The following is a 20230-nucleotide window of genomic DNA, read 5'->3' on the forward strand; positions in this document are numbered from 1 at the left end:
TGAAATCAAGCAGCATGTGCAATGAGAAGATTTCTTGGAGCACCGACCCTTCACAAGCAGTAATTAACATCCCCTCCTCTTGCTGACTGACAGCTTGAACCAAACCATACCACCTCACACGGGTACTTACATGGCCTACTGGTACATGGACCTGTGAGCCATGCTGACAATACGGATACAGATTTTCTTATTTTTCCTCTAGAAAAGTATTTGCTACCTCAGAAGATTACTAGCCTCAGAAATAAGGAGATGAAGCCTTTCACTTTGTAACTCTCATGAATGTAGAAATTTCTTCTGAATATGTCTATCCACACCATCATACTCATGCAGCCATGGCTAAGCATGGCATGAACCTGTGACAGAAAGTCCCTGGGTCTGAGTATGTGTGAGGAGTACTCTAACAGTCCACCATCTTGATTTCACTATTATTTTACACATTAGACTGCAAAAGTCTACAGCAAGTAGAAAACTATTTTTTTAATCCTACAAATAACTAGTACACAAAAACAATTTTACTGACACTTGTAACAGGAAGACATCACCTTGATGGCCCCTTTCAGTGATGACTCACTAACAGTTACTGACCACATGATGTGAAAACCTACTAATCTGACCATACTATTTCTTTCACCCAGTCACTAGCCACAAGCAACAGCGATGGCTTGCTGACCTTGCTAGGTAAACATAGCACAGGACTAAGATTCAGAAAATATTCACTTCTACCAAGGAGACAGTGATGGCTGACCTGTGGTGATCATTTGTTGAGGCAAAGTGAGGTCAATATATACCTTGAGTTCAATATACATACCTAGAGATACAATTAATCTCGGTTCAGCCGTGACTAGAAAATACCCCTCTGAGCAATTTATTGACAGATGTGTGTTACAAAAGATGTCTCTTTACAAAATCAGCTGTGTAAATTCTCTAAATTTCTTGAAACAGGAATGAAGTATACTATCATTTACTGTTCTATTTTCCCCCCAGATCTGTATACGTGGTCACAGCGACCAAGACAAAATAAAGAACAGCAGCCCAGGAGTAAGAAACACCAGGTGACAATGCAGAAGTTTTAAACTTTGTTGAACTAACTGTATTGTGCATGGTCCTTCTGAATCAGCATTTCATTTTTCACTGATATATGCTTCTGATGATAATAATGTCATCAACTGTTTCTATCACAGTTACTGGCATCTATAAATATTTATGCTTCGAGACAGCAATCTTTTAAACTTTCAATTCTCATCACAAAGAATTTTACAAATTGCTTTTTTGTCAACCTTGGTAGGAAGCAACCAAAGCTCAAAGTCAGATCAGTTATCTTGGGTCACAGAACACACCAGTAGTAGAGTGTTGTCCTATTCCAAACCTTTTTTCTTACCACAAGACCATGCAGCAATCAAATGATGAAATATAAAAAGTGAATAATTAGATGAGCAAGCCAGGGTAGGTAACAAAGATTAAACCAAGACTTTTCCAACCTCTTCTGCCTATTCTCCCTTACCAGGAAAATAAAAAATAAAAAATACAAAATATAAAATAAAAAATACAAAATATTAAAAAATTGCCACCTGGACCATTCATATTGAGGCAGCTGCCTGAGCACAACAACATTGAAAACTCTCAAGGGAGCTTGGTCTTTACAACTTACAGAAGAAAAAGTTGTATAAGAAATTTAGCACAGTGATTTAAGTAATAATACTTCAGCCAGCTTTGATGTTGCTACTCTAGAAAGATCACCAAATAGTTCTGCTGATACAGTTGTGCCTTCCAGGAAAACGAATTCAAATAAGGAGACTAGAAGTAAAGATGTAATAACACGCATTCTATTAGCATTTTCATAAAAACAGCAACAAAAAAAAAATCAAACAAAGCTCATTAATTAGAAAACTTAGCTTTTTTTTTTTTTTTTTTTGAATGACTAGCCTCATACGACAATAGTTTGAGAGGTACCATCCAACATGAGTCAGAAACAAGTAAGAGGACTGCTCTCACGGAGGTGTTGCACGGGGACTCCTGTGCACGGTGTAGAACAGCCCCACCACAACAGGCCTCCTACCTAACAAGAAGCCTCCAGCATGGCCTTGCAACCTGCAGAAGCATGAAACAAGGGACATGTCTTCTTCTGGAACTGTGGACAGTCTTCAGACTGCAGAAACTGCCAACGCTCTGGAACAGGTAAACAGCAGTATCCTGCCTAAGGTACAGGATGTCCTTAGGGGTTCACATATGTAACCTGTGAAGGGTAAGGCCTGCTCCCAAACCGTCAGTAAGGGCCACGGGCTGTCTGGGCATTTTGCTAAGTGATTTTATGCTATTGATGCAAAAGAAACCCTTGTCAACCAAAAAAGCCAGTGTCCTAACTAGATCTAAGTGTGTGAAATTTAATTTCCCTGAGGGCTGAGAGTGAAGATTGGGTAAGAAAACTGGGACATGAATGGATTGGTTCATATGAAAACCTGAAACAGCCCTGGGCAGAAATTTGGAAGTATTGTGAAATACTATACAAGAAGAACCCATCTTTGTATGCAGGGAGTAACTCAAGATGGGAGATGTAGCAACGCAATCAAATACCCCAAAAGGTTTTAGAAGGAAAAATATCTAAGGTTTTTAAGAAATCTTCTGATTCTACAGTAGGAATACAGGATGTGCCGATTTGATGCCACAGAATTATGCAAAGGTTTGCACTGTGCGACTCGGACAGAACTAATTAAAAGTCCAGATGCTTTGAACCTGTGACAGACCACACTGCTGATATTGCTGATAACAGAGATATCAGAGAGCTGATGCTCATATGGATCAAAGTCAAACAACTCATTTAGCTACGATAGTCATTTGAGGTTGTCTTAGCCTGGTGCACAACACCTTTTGGTAGATACCATACAGACAGCATTAAAGCTGAGAAATTTATGATTGCCATCTCCAAGCAAAGGGTTTGATCTTATGCAAGATGATAATACATAGAGAAGGTGAGTAGGCTGCTCAGGTCCAAACGAGAACTAACAGACCTGTACTTCCTCTACTCATAATCATAAACTCTACAAACTCAAGCCACTTTCCTCAGACTCTTTGGTGACCGTAAGGAACAATGGGAGAACTTGCATGTGCCTCAGCTCTCAAGTGAGAAAGGCACTTCTAAGAGATCCTCATCTTGTATCCATCTTCCCATTAAAAAATGTGAGGCTTATTCTGGGTTGTAGAAAGCAGGCTCATTTCTGAAAATCTTCATTTGCAAAAAAAAGTAATAAGATAAAAAAACAAAAGTCAGTGCATCCAAATCTTTAACGGATAACTGCATTGCCAAATATTATCCTGCATAATCTAGTTCAAAACAACAAATTCTAAAACCTCGAGACTTCTCACAGAGTAGAAACAACCACATTTGCTCCATTCGCATGGACATATGCATCACCATTGGTCAACAACTGAAAAACAGGAGGAACAATCCACACATGAGTAAATGCAGCAAAGTTTACAGTATTGTAGGGACAAGGTGCACAAAAGGACACTTGGCCCTGCTCAGGTATTTAAAGAAAACTAGCTTTTTTTTTTCCCCCCAGCCTTATATTAGGTCTTCTTCGTTCTACTGATTCAATTTGCCTTTTCATGAGCCTAACTCTGGCAAATTTTATTATTCAGCTGCATGAGATCATGTCTGAGGCATGGTTTCACCGATGGCTTGGGAGAACCTGAAGTCTGTTGATGAGATAAAACAATCATATGAGATCTTCCTTGTGAAAACAGCAAGTTCTCCCTGGTCTGAAATATAAACTGGGCTCTCCTGCATTCTGTACTGCTGATTCGTTATGAATTGTATTTTTTTAAGCATTATTTCAGCTTCAGAATTTTACATTCCAAGATTACTTAATTCAAAGATAAGCTGCTTGTCTGCTGGATTTCTTCACTGCAATCAGCCTTTGGCCAGAATACAGTTAGGTCCTGATTCCTTGGTTTCTTCGTAAGAGTATCTGAGAGAAGCCCTTGATCGTCTTTCCATAGCAAAGGGCAAGGACCCAGCATCAGCAGCAAGATGTTTTTATACTCTCACCTAGGTTTTCTCTGGAGGAATGGATGGATACTTGTCAGTAGGCATTTTACATATCAAGTCACAAACTGGTTCTGGGGATCTAACAAAAGAATTACAGAAAACGTGCCCTGCAAACTGGAAGTCTTTACCTGGTACCATTTACGGAACCCTTTTTAAAGCACTCTTTCCAATTCCTACTATACTGTCCAAGAAGGGGAGAATGGAGAGGCACAAGAAGAGATGTTACTGAACCCAAAAGGGGAAGGAAGAGCACACTTGCTCCAAAGCAGACTGCTCTATCAGGATAGGTCTCCTCCATACCGGCAAGTCACAGTGACTCCAAAGCTGCTGCTTTGGATATCACCCTTTCAATCTCGCAAAGAAAGATGACTCTGGTACCTGGCCCACAGATGAAAGGTTCATTTTAGGCTTCTGGCCCTTAGACTGCATGTAATACGAGTCAGGAGCCTAATGACTTTCATGTCTCAACCTGTTAGATGCTGGAGCCTGCAAACTATGCCTTGACTCATCCCTGAAGCAGTGCTCTTTCAGGCAAGATAGTCAAGACCTTATTTTTCAAAGACAATACTTCATGTGACAGTCAGCCTCAGGAGGCTTCAACTCACCCAAAGAGATTGGTGAGACCCTGCCTTAGTTTTGATTTCATTCACACACACGATATTGGTAGAAAAAATAAAAAATAAAGCAATGTTGACCAAAACCTTGGACTAGAGTAAAACAGCATTAAAAAAGTTAGTCTGTGGATACAGACTGATCAGGTCAGGCTACAAGGAACAATTTCTACTAAGGCCCAAATATTACTGGATAATGTGTACCCAGCGCTCACCATAGTTATACACACACAGCATTGGAAATAAACGTTAAGGTAAGAACTCACAGACAAAAAACAAACTACAGTATCATGATTGCCAGCTTATTGCTTCACGCCACAGTCTTGACATCCAAATGAGTTTAGTAATTGCTCTTTTGAAGCTGCTAATGTTAAAAAAAAAAATCTCAAGTTCTGGAAGTGTCTGGGAATTCCAGATTCTAATAGCTGTGCTGGAATTATTCACTCATCAAGGGGTTCAAAAGACACTTACTGTCAGAACTGAAACACAAACGCATGTCAGAACGACTTGAAACAGAATGACTATAACTTAAGAGTTTGGGTTTTCTTTAAATTATGTTTGAAGAGCTTTAAAATGTTTAATTTATTAAACCAGCTTTGATACTAGAGGCATAGCTTCCACTTTAAAGTGTTACAATAGCTCAATCGAATGCAGAATGCATTAAGCTTAAATTCCACTGCCACCAAACACACTTATGAAAGACATTTCAGTGTTTCTTCACTTAAAAAGGAATATGCTGTCCCGGTGAATTTGACATGGAAACAGAAGCTGCATGCATTATTAATAGAAACAGCCTCTTCTACTGCACTGAAAGAAGGAATACACAACAGGAAGGCATTTCCCTACAGTTTCAGACACCATCACTACTACAACTACTGAGAAAATGCTAAGTAATCACCACTTCTAGTAGCTGAACACAATCAGGTCCTAAGAAAAGTTTCTGAAAAGGGTAGATTCCATTTTTGAAGAACAGTTCAAGTTTTTCCAGACGTTGCTTCAATCTCTCCTGGCGGGCCCTTGCTTTGGCAATGCTTCTATTACTTTGCTCTGCCTGGCCTTCCTTGAGGAGGTTGTCAGAAGAAAGGCCATGTGTTCAGCTGTTTCTCTTTCATATGCCTTTATTTACCATTCTCTTCCCATAGCATTGTCAGCTCTAACTGTTAGAAGCACTGTCCCAGTCCTACCACCTAAAACTATTTAGACAATGCTGCAGAGGCAGTAGTACCAGCGAAACCTATGCTCAGAACAAAATCATATCCCATGAAATGTATCTTGTACCCTCCGGAAAGGCAAGTTACAGTCGTGGGATCAAGAAACTCACAAACTCGCCTCTGGTCTTCACCCTCTACAACCCAGTAGCTAAGGGCTGATGGAAACAAAATCTGAGCAGACAAAAGAAGTTCTCTGAATAAACGCTTCAGTTGTGAATTGCCGTTATTAAAATAGCTGAAAATAATAGGCAAAAGCGACACTGGAGACCTGTCATGTGATAGGACAATAATTAATAGAGGGAATTGCTCTTGAAGCAGAAACAGAGAATTGGCTGCTTGAATTGCAATAAGGATCTTTCTGGGTAATTGTTAAATGAACCACTTAACTGAGATTCAACTAGAGCAATAGGATTCCGCCAAGACATGGACTAACCTGAATACTTCTGTTCTAAGTTTCTCTTAAAGCCTTAGTCAGGACTGATTTAATTTCTTTATGTCCCAGTACTAGAATTACAAGTCTCATCATGGTGGACAATATCATTCAAACCATTCACAAAATCAACAAAAAATGGGATCTCAATGCTATCAAGAATGACAATGTTGCCAAGTGCCTCTGGACAAGGATCTGACAGACTGCACCTTCCTCCTTCCACTAAGCCCCCATGCACCAACCCATCTTTCCTGTTAGAAGTAATGAGACCTGGCCTCACCTTTCTGCAGAAGGACACATGTTAAGGTAGCAATGGGGCCCCTCTGGGTCTTCCACTCCAATGAACCCATAGACTTATGTCGATGATGCTACACAGAGTTTCTTTTCTGCCCTAGCAGTGCAAAGCTGAGAGAGAGAGGCATGCAAATGGCTGGGGGAAATGGGAGCTGCACCTTAATTTCTTCCCTGTTCCCCGCTCAAATGCTGGCGTGGAAAGACCATGAAGGTAACACTGTCTTCCCACAGGATCAGGCAGTGATCCTGGCAGTGAAGGGCAAGGTGTAGGCTAATACTGCAGACACGATCAACCTCTGATAACTGATAACCACTCTTAGAATTATAATATCACTACAATGTTTATCTGCCACCACCACCACGAAACATCAACATAACATATGTTCAATGAACTCTTGTTCTCTTAAAGCTGTGCTTTTATTACATCTACTCTAGATACACTCTTTGCTCATGCACCCCAAATTTTTCTAACCGCTTAATGCTAGTGAGATACCAAAGCCACTAAATTCTCATTTAGAAGATATATAAAGTGAGAGTTAAGAGTCTAATTATGTAAAAGATCCTAAGATTCTATAAAAAGTATGAAGTTAATGCTGTCCTATATTCTGTTACATACAACCTTGCCTTTACCTCAAGTGACACATCTGCAAATATACTCTGACAGTACAGGAAAGTAGACCCAAAAGAAAAAAATCCCAGCACTCCCACATTAGACTTAAATTCAGTACCTATACAGTTTTTGATTGTAATAAACCACAGAAAAGGTCCCAGGCATCAGACCAGAATCCTATGTGGTAGAAAGTCAGCCTACTTTACCATCAACTTTGTTTTAGTACATACACATATGGATCTGTAGAGATGCCATTTGTCTGGAACACAGTGGAGCAGGGAAAGAAAAGCCAGTCTCTAACCTCCGACGAACAAAGAAACCTAATTTAATTTTGAAACAAAAGGAACTAAATTTATCACTCTAAGACAGCCCAGGGATGTCCAAGCATGAAATTGAAGAAAAAGAGTTGCCACAGACATGCAGAACAATCTTTTTAAAGTTACCTGGAATCGGGATATTTTGTAAGCGTGGCCAAGCTGCTGGTATACATGTGCCCACCCACATCAATGTGAACTGGTGCGTTGGATTTTGTGAGTTGTGCTGGAGTGGGGATGCCTTGATTGTTCAATGGAGATGCAGGGGATCTAGTGATCAGAGGTCTTGACATATTGGGCCGACTGTCCTGTGAAGAGATAGATGTGGGTTAATGATCTCCTTGAAAACCTCGCAGAAACCCACAGTCTCGAGTCAACAGCACTGTCTCTCATAGTCTCAGCTTATGATTCTAATCTCATTAAAGCACAGACAAATATTTGGCAATTTTTAAAATCAAACCAGAAGTCTTAACTGGCTACGTTTTAAGTAGGTAAAGTGTGGCAAAATACAACGACCAAACCCAGAAAGTAGAAACCACGTTCAACACAACAAGTTCTTCCTGAACACTGCTCATGACAGAGAGAAAAAAATCTCATTCTCGCATTTCGGAGCTGATAAAGGCTCTGACAAAAACACCACGAGAGAAAGACTAAGAACAATTACTGTTTTAATTAAAACCCACAGGTAGAATCTGCGCTCCTTCCCAAGCCCTCCACAGTCATTGCGAGGCAGCCAGAAGAGAAATACAAACCCTCAACTCCTCCATTCTGCGCACTCTTCTCTCGAATTTCCAACTCACATATCACGGAAACCGAAGCAGAAACACCTGGACTAGTCAACTGTTCATGCACTGCAGACCACTGGACATCGACAGCCTTTGAGAAAGACATTTTCCATTTAAAAGTTATACGTATAGCGACAGATGCCCCGGCGTGCCCCACATAGGCGGCGGGTCTGAGCGGCTTCCCCGGGCAAGCGAGCTCGGAAAGTGGAGCAGGAGCAGATGCTTGCTGATGAAACCAACTTTTAGTCACAAAGGCAGAGATGTAACGCCGGTAAACTGCGCGCTGGTAGTCTGTGCACCCAGCGGGGTGGGGCAGGGCAGAGCGATTTGCTGGAGCCAGTAAGGCAGGCTGCATTCAAAGTTGGGGATTAAAATAGAAATGCATTCGAGAGCGGTTTTGAGACAAGCGAGCTTTCTGCTGAAGGAAAGCTCCACGCACCTTGGAACCTTGCAGAGATGCCCTGAGAACTAAAAGCCCTTGCAAATTACCAGGTTTTACATTTAAAAGGTAAGCAAAGCAGCGAGAAGTCAGATACACTTCATCACAAAACTCTCTTTGTTCTTTCGACACATCTTTTAGCTGCACAAGGTAATGGCTTCTTTGTAAACATCTCCGCAGAGCCGGGTACTAAAACCTCGCAGAAGCAGAGGATTGCGGGGAATTTGGGCCGGCGAAGCCCTCCGCTGCCGAAAACATTTATACATTTTTCACGGCTGTTAAAGATTCAAAGCATAAAGGCAGCGTGAGCCAGGTAAATGTCTAACTGAAATGATTTACAGGCCAGCATTGCACAATAAATCCAAGTAATATGTAACAAAAGGCATCTATAAACCACAAGGTACTTAACTAATTTTCTTTCATACGCAAAAGCAAGCTTAGGTCAAATACCGATAAAAACGAAGGGGATGAAGAAAAATGCCTACTTTAGATGTTGAGGGGGGAGGGTTGGGTTTTGTTTTTTTCCCCCTGTTTCTGTATAAGCAGAAGTTAATATATTATTTGCAGAAATACCACTCTTAATCACTACAATTGCTCGAGGAGGTGCCTGCAGTGCAATGAAGACAAGTCCAGACAAAATAAGGTACACACGCTATGCAAAACTAATGTCTGCTATAAATGCTATGTGGTACAACCACCACCCAAGATGCTACTGATCTGCAGCATGATATTTAGTAAAATAATGAAGAAAAAATGAAAAACAACAACTGGAAAGGCGAAAGTAGGAAGGCAAGAAACTACACAAAATGGGGAAAAAGCACACATTGTGGGGAAGGGAACACTTTTCAGTGCTCAAAAGCTGGCAAACAATTTGAAAAATCAACAAAGAAGGCTGAAACTAAAATGAAAAATAAATTCTGTAACTTGTATGAAATAGATAACATCACTCCCCTCACCAGGATCCTCTCCGCCAGAAAAACACAGCCCTGTTACAATTTAGCAGACTGCAGCACCACGGAGCCTGTAATAGTTTTTCAATTGGACACATTCTCCTGTATATCCTGCCTGGGGCTGCTCAGGAGAAAATGAACAGATTTGCAGGGTTAATATTGTAGTTAGGCTGGGACCTCGTTCAGCATAGCTGTGATAGCACTGGGTGTATGAAATGGGAGAAGGCGGCGTAGGATAAACATCATCGCGAGGATGGGATATTGGTCAAAGGACCACGGGCCTTTCACAAGGCAGAAAGAGGTACGAAAAAAGAACTGGTTTCAAAAAGTGAGACATAACCAAGCAGCCCTTTACAAAGTTTACTTACTAAAACTCCCAAGAAACATATAATAAAAGTACATATAATTTTACATTAAAACCTTTGTCATTTTATTTCACCCTCCTCCTTTTTCAACATTCCCCTTTCAAGTTACCTGCAGTCGTCGTGCCTCAAAAAACAATGCGCCATATACTCGATATTTAGATACTAAAAACTCTAATGCTAATATTGCTCCAGCCTTAGCTCACAAAGAGCATTTCCCTGGATGAAACCTATTCACTGCTGTTTTGGCGGCTACTTTGAAATGAAGCAATAGTATTACTATTATTTCTACCATTTCTATCCAGTTGCCCTGGAGAAATTAATGCAGAAGCAGGATTCAAAGAACCGGGCGATTGAAAAGCAGCTTCTTTTATGTGGCGCAATCCACCAGCGCAGCAGAGAAGATCACCGCTCTGACATTTGCTTAACAGATTGGAGTTAAACTGTTGTTTTAGTTCAGCTATGAAAAAGATGATAGGGACAGATAGTCTCTCTGAAAAAATATACTGCTTTTGCTGGATTACTGCAAATATGAGGTGAACAAGCTTAGATAAAAAAAAGCGGTTAGGATAAGACACGACTGGTAAATTAAGCATCCACTAACATGAAGTGTTTACAAACACAATTCCTTAGAAACAATTAGAGGAGGAGAGAAAGCAGTCATGGAAATCAAACTCAGTGGGACCCAGCTGATTTCAAGCTATTTAAAACAGCTGATGATAAAGAGGGCTGAAGGGCTCTTCAGCAGCCTTCCTTGGGGTGTTCGGTCTCACATCGGTCCCTCCATGACCCAAGAAGGGTTTGTAGCTCAGCCATTGCTGCTGCTCCCAGCCGGCAGGGAGATCACAGAGGTTGTTTTGCGCCTCAGGAACTGCACCGACTTTGTTCACGAGCAGGACACAAAGCAGAGCCAGAGTCCACGCAGGCTATAGGGGCAGCAACCTTCCCGATCTGCTATCAGTTCATTTTTCACTTGGTATCTTTCCTTTTCAAATATTTCAATATTTACCCCACAGAAAATTAAAAAAAAAAAAAAAGAACAGGAAATCTCACATTTTACACCACTTCCTGTGGACCAAAATGCTTGAAATACCTTTTAAACATTTATCATTACTAGTACTCTTTTTTTTCCCCAACAACTTTTCAAACTAATGAGTTCAGATTTTAAACAGAATGAATTCATTACTGAAACTACAAACTCAGAAGGGCTACTAAAAATCTATGCACTGGGCAGTTTAAAGATATTTAACTTTCAACAGCAAGCAGTTAGTTGGCCCAGGATGTCAGAGTATATTTGAACCTGCTTCTCACTTTCTGCCCTAGGCAAGCCTTCCTGTAGGCTCAACAGAAAAGCAACCTTGCCTCAACTCCTCCTCCCTGGACGTAGAAAAATCCTTAGGACTGAGAAGCCTTTCTACCAAAGGGGACCGAGGGTCGTGGAGGAGAGCTTTCAGATCTCTTCTCCTCCCTGTCTTCTTCTCACCAACTCCATTGAAGAGCGTTGGTAAAGAATGAGCCTTTACATACAGGCTGACAAAAACACAGGAGCTGTAGGGCTGAGATGTGCACCAATGCCATCGGCTTACCAAAGAACACCACAGAAGCCATGTCAATCTTCTGGTAGCAAGTGGAAGAAATAAGAGATATCTGAAGAACACGAGCTATTAAAATGTGCTGCTAAGTGTACAAAATCAAAGAGACAGGAGGCTTCCTCCTCCCCTGAAAATATGTGCTCATGTTAGGTTTCTATGATTAGAAGCATTTCAGAAGTGTTATTTACACTCTGCGGTCTTGAGCAAAGTCATTTCAGTTCCCTTCTTAAGCAGGGAACCCTGACAAAAACCACAGCACTACAAGACAACCCATGCTCACTCACTGGAGGACCCATGCTCAAGTACAAAGAACCTACCTGACCCACAAGACTGGGGGGATCATTTTTGGTTGTGGGCCAAGGCATATCTGGCCAGGGTTAATATAGCCCAGGAGCCAGCCCAGCTCATGCAGGAGCATAAAAATGCTACTCAATATACTGCAGGTCTAGGCTTTGTATGAAATTGCAAAATTATCAGATCCTCCCTGTCACAATTCAAACAATTATCACTGCTGAGAAACTCAAAATTACATATTTCAAAGTTTCTTGGATTTTGGGGGGAAGGTGGGACAAGCTTGTCTCATCTAGACCAGGCAGCAGAAAAGACAATCATGCAACAGCTTATTGTATTGCATCAAATCCGTCTGTATCCATTACCTTTTCTTACAATAGAAAGTCACAAGAGAGAGGTTTCTATTCACAGCAGCTCCGTGCTTAGGAAACACCTCAAGTAGCAAAAGCAGCCAGCATAGTCACACCAGCAATCTCTGGCAGAAACATCTCCTCCAAAGATATGCACCCCACTGTGTGGAAAATGAATCCAAATGGTGAAAAAAACTTCAGAAGACAGAGGCACAAATGCCCATTCCTTCAGTACAAAGTAGGAACCACTCAAATCTCATGGACAGCTGTGTGCCCCAACACTGAAATAAACAGTGGGCTGATGCTTAGGGGTGTCTGAGGGGATGCACGATACCCTGGTTCAGGTCCCTCATCCAAACCAGGAACATTAGGATGACTCTCTCAGATTTGGCTCCTGCAGAAGTGTCCTCGTTTTGAGGCCACACTTTTTCAAAATAAACATTTCATTAAAGATTAAAAAAAAAATCATGATCATGTCTCACCACAATGCTTAAGCAAGTACCCCCCACTTTTTTTCAATTCAGCAAAAACAGTCACCACAACAAAGAAGCTGGAGAATATATTTATTCAATATAAACAATATCAGTAGAGTACAAACAGCTCTTCTGGAAGGTTTAACAAGCACACAGAGATATAGAGCTACATGTCCAGGAAGCCCAGACACTTTCTCTTGGAAGGGGAAAACCCAGCCCTGGGTTCCTCCATGGGCTGAACCCTCACACAGAATTCTCTGGCTACAACCATGGTATGCCGCATCCACAGATGACACCAGGTTGTGCTGGCCCCTCAGAAAGAGCCCACAAGGTGTTCAAAAGATGACTATGTGCACAGTACGGAGTGTGCCAGATGCTTTTCAGTCTCCTAAGTCATGTGTGCCATCCGCATGCTTCTCTTCACCTTCGTTCTGAATAACACAGGCACCAAGAAGTGGCCCAGGCCTTTGACAAAAGGTGTTTACACATGAGCATATCAATTCTCTTTCTTCTGCTTCTTCACCCTTACCCTGACAGGTGGTAGCTCTCTGAGGAGATGGTTGGGCTGTACTGGAGCCACTGGGTCTGCAAAACAAAGAAGTAACGCATCACTTTCCCCAGTGAAAATCTGCCGATTGTGCTGTAATGTTTTGCCTTTCATCAATATAATGAGTGTTCTCTCCCTTGCAGCTGCGAGCTTTAGGACTGCTGACTCTGAACATTAAGAATTACGTTTATAAAGCAAAACTCCAAAACAATTGTGTTTGAGTGCTGCATGAGAGACAGGCCCAAAACACTATCAGATGCAATTTAGTGCCACAGTAAGCTGAGATACTAGGTCCCCTGAGATGCAATGGTAGTAGCAGAAGAATTATTTTAGACCTCTGGAGGAAAAGCCTCATTTTACATCCTGAATGTCTGTCAACATGTGATGGAAGACCAAATTATCCTATACAAGAAAGCCAAGTACAACAGAGAGCTTGAGAAGTTAGGAGGGTTTTCTTGAAATGCTGAAGCACTTGAGTACAGCACAAGACCAACTACTACACCAAGCAGCTGCTCACTGCCCGCCACCAGTGCCATGTCTGCAGCAACCAGTACAATTTGCAGAAACACAGGCATCAATGCATTTTATAACAAGGTGGATGCCACATGGCTGCTTGAGAGAGAGGACACAGGTACCTGGAGTCCATCATAGCCAGGGGGTAAGGCACAGGCCATCAGAAGATAATGACATGGCTGAAACCATCTCCTAGAGGTAAGGTCTTTTGCATCATGCAATAGCCCAAATACTGACCAAATCTACAAAGGCAATGACAAACCTTTGTCACACCAGAGTGGCTACAGCGATGGTGAGTGGAGCGCTTACCTGACGGGCCAGTTTTAATTGCTATATCCTCCTTGTCCCAGAGGTGCTGCCCCCAGCAGTGGAGCGTCGATTCTGTCCCTTGAGACGGGGATCCCTTGCTTCATATCCTGCACACTGGCTGCTCACAGCCTCCTCAGGATCTGGGCACTGCCAAGCACACCTGCCCAGTCAGTGCTGCGAGCGCTGGAGAGAACGTGGTTGCATTTCCTCGGCATAACGAGCCTTGCTGGGATTTCACCGGAGCTGATCAGGACCTAGAATAAACGCCACAGGTGCAGAGAACCAAGTGCAAGGCAAGGGATCGAGGGAAGAGGGAGTGCTGCCTACCTGCAGACTCAGGACAGCTAAAAGTGCCCTTGGACAGGAGCCTGAAGATGCTTTGAAAACCCCAACACCCAGGTGGACAGTAGCCGAGCCTGTAGCTCACGACTAACTTCAGCAGAACAGCTCTAACCACAGCTTCATCAGAAACTGTCCGCTGAGAGCTTAAGAAAATCTCTAATTAACTTGAGAAGAAGGCTTTAGGGATAAGGGCAGGGGCTATGCTTATACCACTAGTGCAGCAAGTCCAAAATCTGGAAAAGGTCAAGTTTACAGAGACAGGATATATCTTTTCAAGTGCTTATAAACTTTTCTGAAGCTTCCCGTAGGCCTTGAAACTGCATACAAGAGTTTAATACCTCCCTCAAGTTATTCTGTAATTTGGTACTCTTTATGGGAACTCAGCCCCTTGCCTGTTTGGGTAGGCACTGCTGAGGCCAGCCCAAATGCTTTCTTTTATTACCTTCAGGCCCTGCAAGTAAAGCTCTATTCTTCTGCACCACCTACCCATTTCTTGCTGTGCACACCCTCTACACTTTGGTCAAGCCAGTGGTGAGTGTGGCTGCCACAGGACTTGACCTAAGCCCATACTGCAAGCAGGATCTTCTGCATACATGCAACCCACTGCACTATTAAAATAAAATCCCCGTGAAACTCAGGGGCCCAGCCCCGGCCCATCGCCCTCCCCCAGCGCACATCCACTGGCCACTTTGCTTTTCTTAATGGAAGCAGACTTGTACGGTCTCCGGGCTTGCTGCTGATTGGATTCTCGCTCAGAAAAAGTGGCAATTTAATTTACAAGCAGAACCGGATTCGAAAGCTGCTCCCAATTACCGCGCAGCACACAATGCCCACCCGACACCGTATAATCACAGGGTGCGCACCCCAGCACGCAGCTGGCAAAAACATCCCGTAAGCACGCGGGAGGACGCAGGAGGACATCAGACCAAAGGTCAACAGACCTGCTGTGCCACTTCTCATGGCGTCCCAAGATAGGGATGGGCTAGATACCTGCAATTTCAGGCCGTTTGTTCCACGGGGAGCTTGTTTGTTCTGCACCGGCTTCTACTCAAACCGACAATAAAGTTGATTTAGGAGTGACCAAAAGGAAGTGCAAGGCCCCAGCCGGAGCCTTCCCAAAGTAACGTGCCCAGCCCCAAATACGTGAAGGTTTGCATAGCCGGGCACCTCAGCCGCCTCACTCAGCCGCCTGTGTTCTTGCAGACAAAAAGTGGATCCTGCCAGATCCTGCAGAAACTTTCACTAGCCACCGACTGCCAACAGATCCCTCAGTCTCGATGGAGGAAGGCCACAGTCATCTCAGACACCTTTATGCAGTTATTTTTATTTTTTAAAAGGAAACACACAAAGATGAGCAGTCCCCGGGAAAGAGGCTTGCAGGCCTGAGAGCGTTTAGCAGCCTGGCAGCCCTGCCCACAACACTACAGCTGATACAAAAAAACCCTTAGCTTCTGCTGCCCCGAGGACAGTTTCATTCACTTCCCTTTAAACCTGGAAAATAGGTCACTTTTCTTCTCTTTCCTCTATCGAACCTCAGGTAGCAGAGAGGAGGTGAATTCTCTTGCCCTCCGTACCACAGCAGGCACACGAAGGGAGTTTCACCTTCTGGCAAAGGACGGAGGTGACAGACCCGTTCTCCTCTGCACAAGGCTTCAGTTGTTCCCGCAGCAGCGCTGATCCACATACCTCGGACCACTTCATCCCTGCTGCAGGAGGTGTGGCCTGCCAGTGCCTTTGCAGATAAGATACCTACCTGCTCTGGGCCCTCGTCCAGGGCCTGTACCTCCTTCCTGGAGGAGGCAGGTGAGCAGCTCTCCCCGGCCCCTGGGAATAGCCAGCAGCTCCTGCTCTTGATGACGACCATGCAACAGCCACCTCAACCCCACGTGTGTACGTGGGGATCGGATCAGGAACAGAGGTGGGAAGGGGCAGGGAAGCTCCGAACACTGGAAACCATCTTCTACTCCTCCCAGGTGGACACCTCGCAGCTTTAGATGCTTATATTAATAGCCTAATTTTTGTCAGACTTCTCACTCGAGTGTTGCCTTTCATCCACTTCTAGTAGGCACTCCATGCATATTTTGTAAGAGTCTTTACATAATAAAAGCACAAGGAAAAAAAAAAAAGGCAACAACAAAAAAATACAACACTCCCTCCTGGGTTTAAAAGAAAAGAACTTATGTTTGCCAGGACCATGTTGGTACATTTGAATGCAAAGTTAAACAACTCCTTAAAGATGCTGTCAAAATTTGAGCGGGGGGAAAAACAACACCAAACAACAACAACTGGTTACATTCTTCTTGTACTGAGTTTGCAATTTGTCCCATAATCTTCTGGTGAGAAGCAACACCAAAAAACAAGCATTGCTAAAATCTGTCTGTTTTGTTTGCGAGTTAAGATCCTATCAGCAGTACATGAATAAAGATTACCATCTTGAATTGCAGTCATATCTGAAGATTTTAAAGACTCATAAAAATGCAGACTTCAGTGGGATAACTGGAAGATTGTCATTAACTGTCAGAATTTGAGAAATGGGCCTTTTCTGAAAATTTGACTCACAACCCCAACAGAAATAAGCCCACACTACCTTATTTAAAGTTAATTTACACTACAGTTTGAATAGCACCTGCCCTTGGGCATGTTCCAGAAGAACGTCTACCTTTTCACAAAGCCAGGCTAACACCCATTGTAAAACTTCCAGAGGCACATTAGATGTCTATTCTCCCCCCAGCAATTTCACCCTTAGAAGTAGAAGGAACGCTGCCAGTTACAGCCTGTGCTGAGGAAACATGAGTTATAATTTTACCCTGGGAAAATTGCTGAACTGGGAGCTTCTGGTGTGGCATAGGTCTTGCCTTCGCAATCCAATGGTTCTTTTGATTCAGAGAGGCTTTGAAAGGGTGGTGATGAAAAACATAGCCTCTCCCTTTGAATCAGCCAGCCGCCTGCTTTCCTCTGCACTTTTTAAATTTGTTTTATTAATTTGCCTAGGAGCAGAAAGAGATAATACTGACCCATCTGGAGCACACGCGTTTTCGGACATATCAACAGAACATTATCTACTTCAGATTGAACAAGAAGCCAACAGAAAGAACCATCTCCAGACTAGCTGAAGAATTTTATATCTGGAATCACCTTAAAAAAAAACAACTAAAAAAAAAAACCAAAAGCCTCTGTTAGCCCTTCCTGCCTTATGAAAAGGAAACAGACAAATTATAAGGATCCAATAAAACTGTATCTATGAAATGCGGTAGCGCACTCAAGCTCTAAGCACTCTCCAGATGTTTCTTGCAGCAACCAATAATAAAATATTCTCAGCCTGAATCGTAATTTTGAAGACACTGCGTCCACTTAGTAATTACGAGACTAGACAATACAACAGACAGATAGCTTCATCTATAACCTCACTGCAGAAAAGAGGCACAAAAGGGCTTTAAAACCATACCTTTGTAATTATCTAATTTACAGCGAAGATGTAAACAAAACTGCGTTTGACAGTTACAGTTCAAGCTGGTGCAGAATTAGAAATACAGTGGAAAATTGCTATCCTAAATTATACATCCCTCACTCCAGAATTGATGCAACGCAACACTATAGGCAAAAAGGACCGGCTTTCAGGAGCCCTCTGCTGTCACAGTGCTCTCCTCCTCCCTCCCGCCTACTTCCCCTCCCAACGCTATCAATGCAACGATGCCATCACTCAAAACCTACAATCTGCTGAAAACCTGCCAGATGGACAGAGACCACCGAGAAGACAGTGCAAGGAAATGGTAAAGACTGAACTTACTGAAGCAACAGGGTTTTTGGGAGTCTTGGTGAACGCAGACTGCAATAAGGAGAGCTTGCTCGGCTCTGAAATGATCCCGTGCATTTCCAGGGCTGGCTGGAAGATTCTCTCTCCTCTTGTAACTCTCATTGAAATTATCAGCCTACATATTTCATAACACGCAGGAGAATGAAAAAGTCCAAGCACTATCACGAGAGAAATCACATTATTTATCATTACACTATTTCAAAACACACGTAGGTTACTTAATACCTCGGGACAGGCGGCACAACAACAGGTGCTGGGAGAGGAAATAGGCTTTTGCTGAAGACACGCACACGAGGTGGCACAGGACAGTCGAGGGGTCCCAAGAGCTCTCCAAGTGTGCTGTTCACGTGCCATGCCACATACGGGAGCAGAGCTGAAAACCCTCAGCCACCCAGATACTTTCCTACCCCTGCCCCATACCAGAAACGTGATGCTCTTTGGATGTGGAAGCCTTCAGAGGAGTAGGTACGCAGCTGGTGGCAAGGGGCTGAAGTCTTGAATTAAATTCAAAAAAGCTCCTTCATGCAGTAATCCATGAAGGTTTTGAGTTCTTTTTACCCCTTTCTCTTTTTCTGAGGTTTTCTTAAATGCTGGGAAAACACTTAAGGATGAAGGGAGAAAAGGAACTGTGCACACAACTATCAGGAACAAGCAGCGACTTTTTTGGGTAGCATGAAGGGCAGGATTTGAGGAGAGGAGAACGCAGGATCCTGCTTTGGAAGGCAAGAAGCATGCTTGGCAAGACAGCGACCGTATGGCATAGGAACAAAGCATACTTTAGATTTGGTTCATTTGATTCCATTATGTGTAAAAGATACTTTCGGCTCCAAAGCTAAGAAATACAGTTTTGACTATTATTGTTTTCAGACCTGTAGGGATTTCTCCAAGTAGTCATTGTAGCTCATATGATAAAAACATTCATTTGGCAGCTAATTTTAGCATTTTTTTTGCCCACGAGGGTAGATTAACCATGAATCTATATAACCATGTGCTATATGCTAACAGAAGCCATCATCACCACTGCCAACTTCATGAAGCAGCAACTGGCTAACTAGTTTTAGACAGCTGCTAACTAGTTCAGTAAATTCTTTATTTCATATTAAAAGGCTTTATCTTGATCCCTCGCCACAACAGATCACATACACATCCTCAGAATACCAGTCAAAATCTTGGTATCTTTAGCTACATTAGCTTGGATTGCATGTCCTGTTTCTGAGCCTGGTTTTGTGCTTCTCTGGTTATTACTAACACGTGAATTGCCAGTGCTTGAACCAAAGGAACTGAAAGTGTCTAAAGAAGCATAAAAGACAACATTGGTTAATCGACAAGAAATGCCTATCTTACTTTCTCTAGCTACTGGCTTTTATCACCTCCAACGTTCAGTGAATGTTCCAGTAAAATTGACAAGCAAGAAATAAAGACATGTTAACAAACTCATGCTAAAGATAGCTGCGCTAAGGCAGAAGCCAACAACACAGAAGAACGACCTAACAAGATGATTCTGGGACAGCTCGAAAGAAAAAGGGCAACGGGCAGCTTCACCAGGAAAATTAAAGCCAAACTTATAGCACACACAGTTACTTCATCTTTAAAACATGCAGAAGCTACATTAGACAACCTAAGGACATTCACTGCCACTTGCCAGAGCTGGTTCAACCACCGTGTGGTAACCACTCAGGTATGAAATTTCTCTTTGGTAGGCTGTTCTGCAACTGGGTTCTCGGAGAAGTTGGGCATTGCCAAGAGGTTAGGCTAATTTAACCACTGATGAGGCAGTAGGCTTGATGTGAAATTATTCTCCTTCAAAACAATACTTGAAGAAATCTTGCATTGGTCTTGGGGGAAGACTTCACTTAACTAAAGCTGCAGAAAACAAATCCACTACCTTGAGTGGTAGCAACCGCTGGTAGTAGCCAGTAAGAGCATGCCAACAAGGGGACGCATCCTC

The 20230-nt window shown here is 42.8% G+C and overlaps 1 protein-coding gene across 7 annotated transcripts in view; it reads right to left on the reverse strand.

Annotated features, from left to right (window-relative positions):
* KCTD1 (potassium channel tetramerization domain containing 1) overlaps positions 1–20230 on the reverse strand; it is a 98462-nt gene that overhangs the window by 25641 nt on the left and 52591 nt on the right. For 6 of the 7 annotated variants that reach the window (XM_080582834.1, XM_080582833.1, XM_080582836.1 and 3 more), the window contains exon 2: positions 7645–7823. In XM_080582834.1, coding sequence (XP_080438960.1) covers positions 7645–7808 — 164 coding nt within the window. In that variant the 5' untranslated portion in view covers positions 7809–7823. Of the gene's footprint in view, positions 1–7644; positions 7824–8267; positions 8529–20230 lie in introns of those variants that run through there. The other variant, XM_080582832.1, reaches the window with a different exon arrangement.

This window comes from Anser brachyrhynchus (genome assembly GCF_964034855.1).
Source record: "Anser brachyrhynchus genome assembly, chromosome: 2".
In the NCBI taxonomy this organism is placed as follows: domain Eukaryota; kingdom Metazoa; phylum Chordata; class Aves; order Anseriformes; family Anatidae; genus Anser; species Anser brachyrhynchus.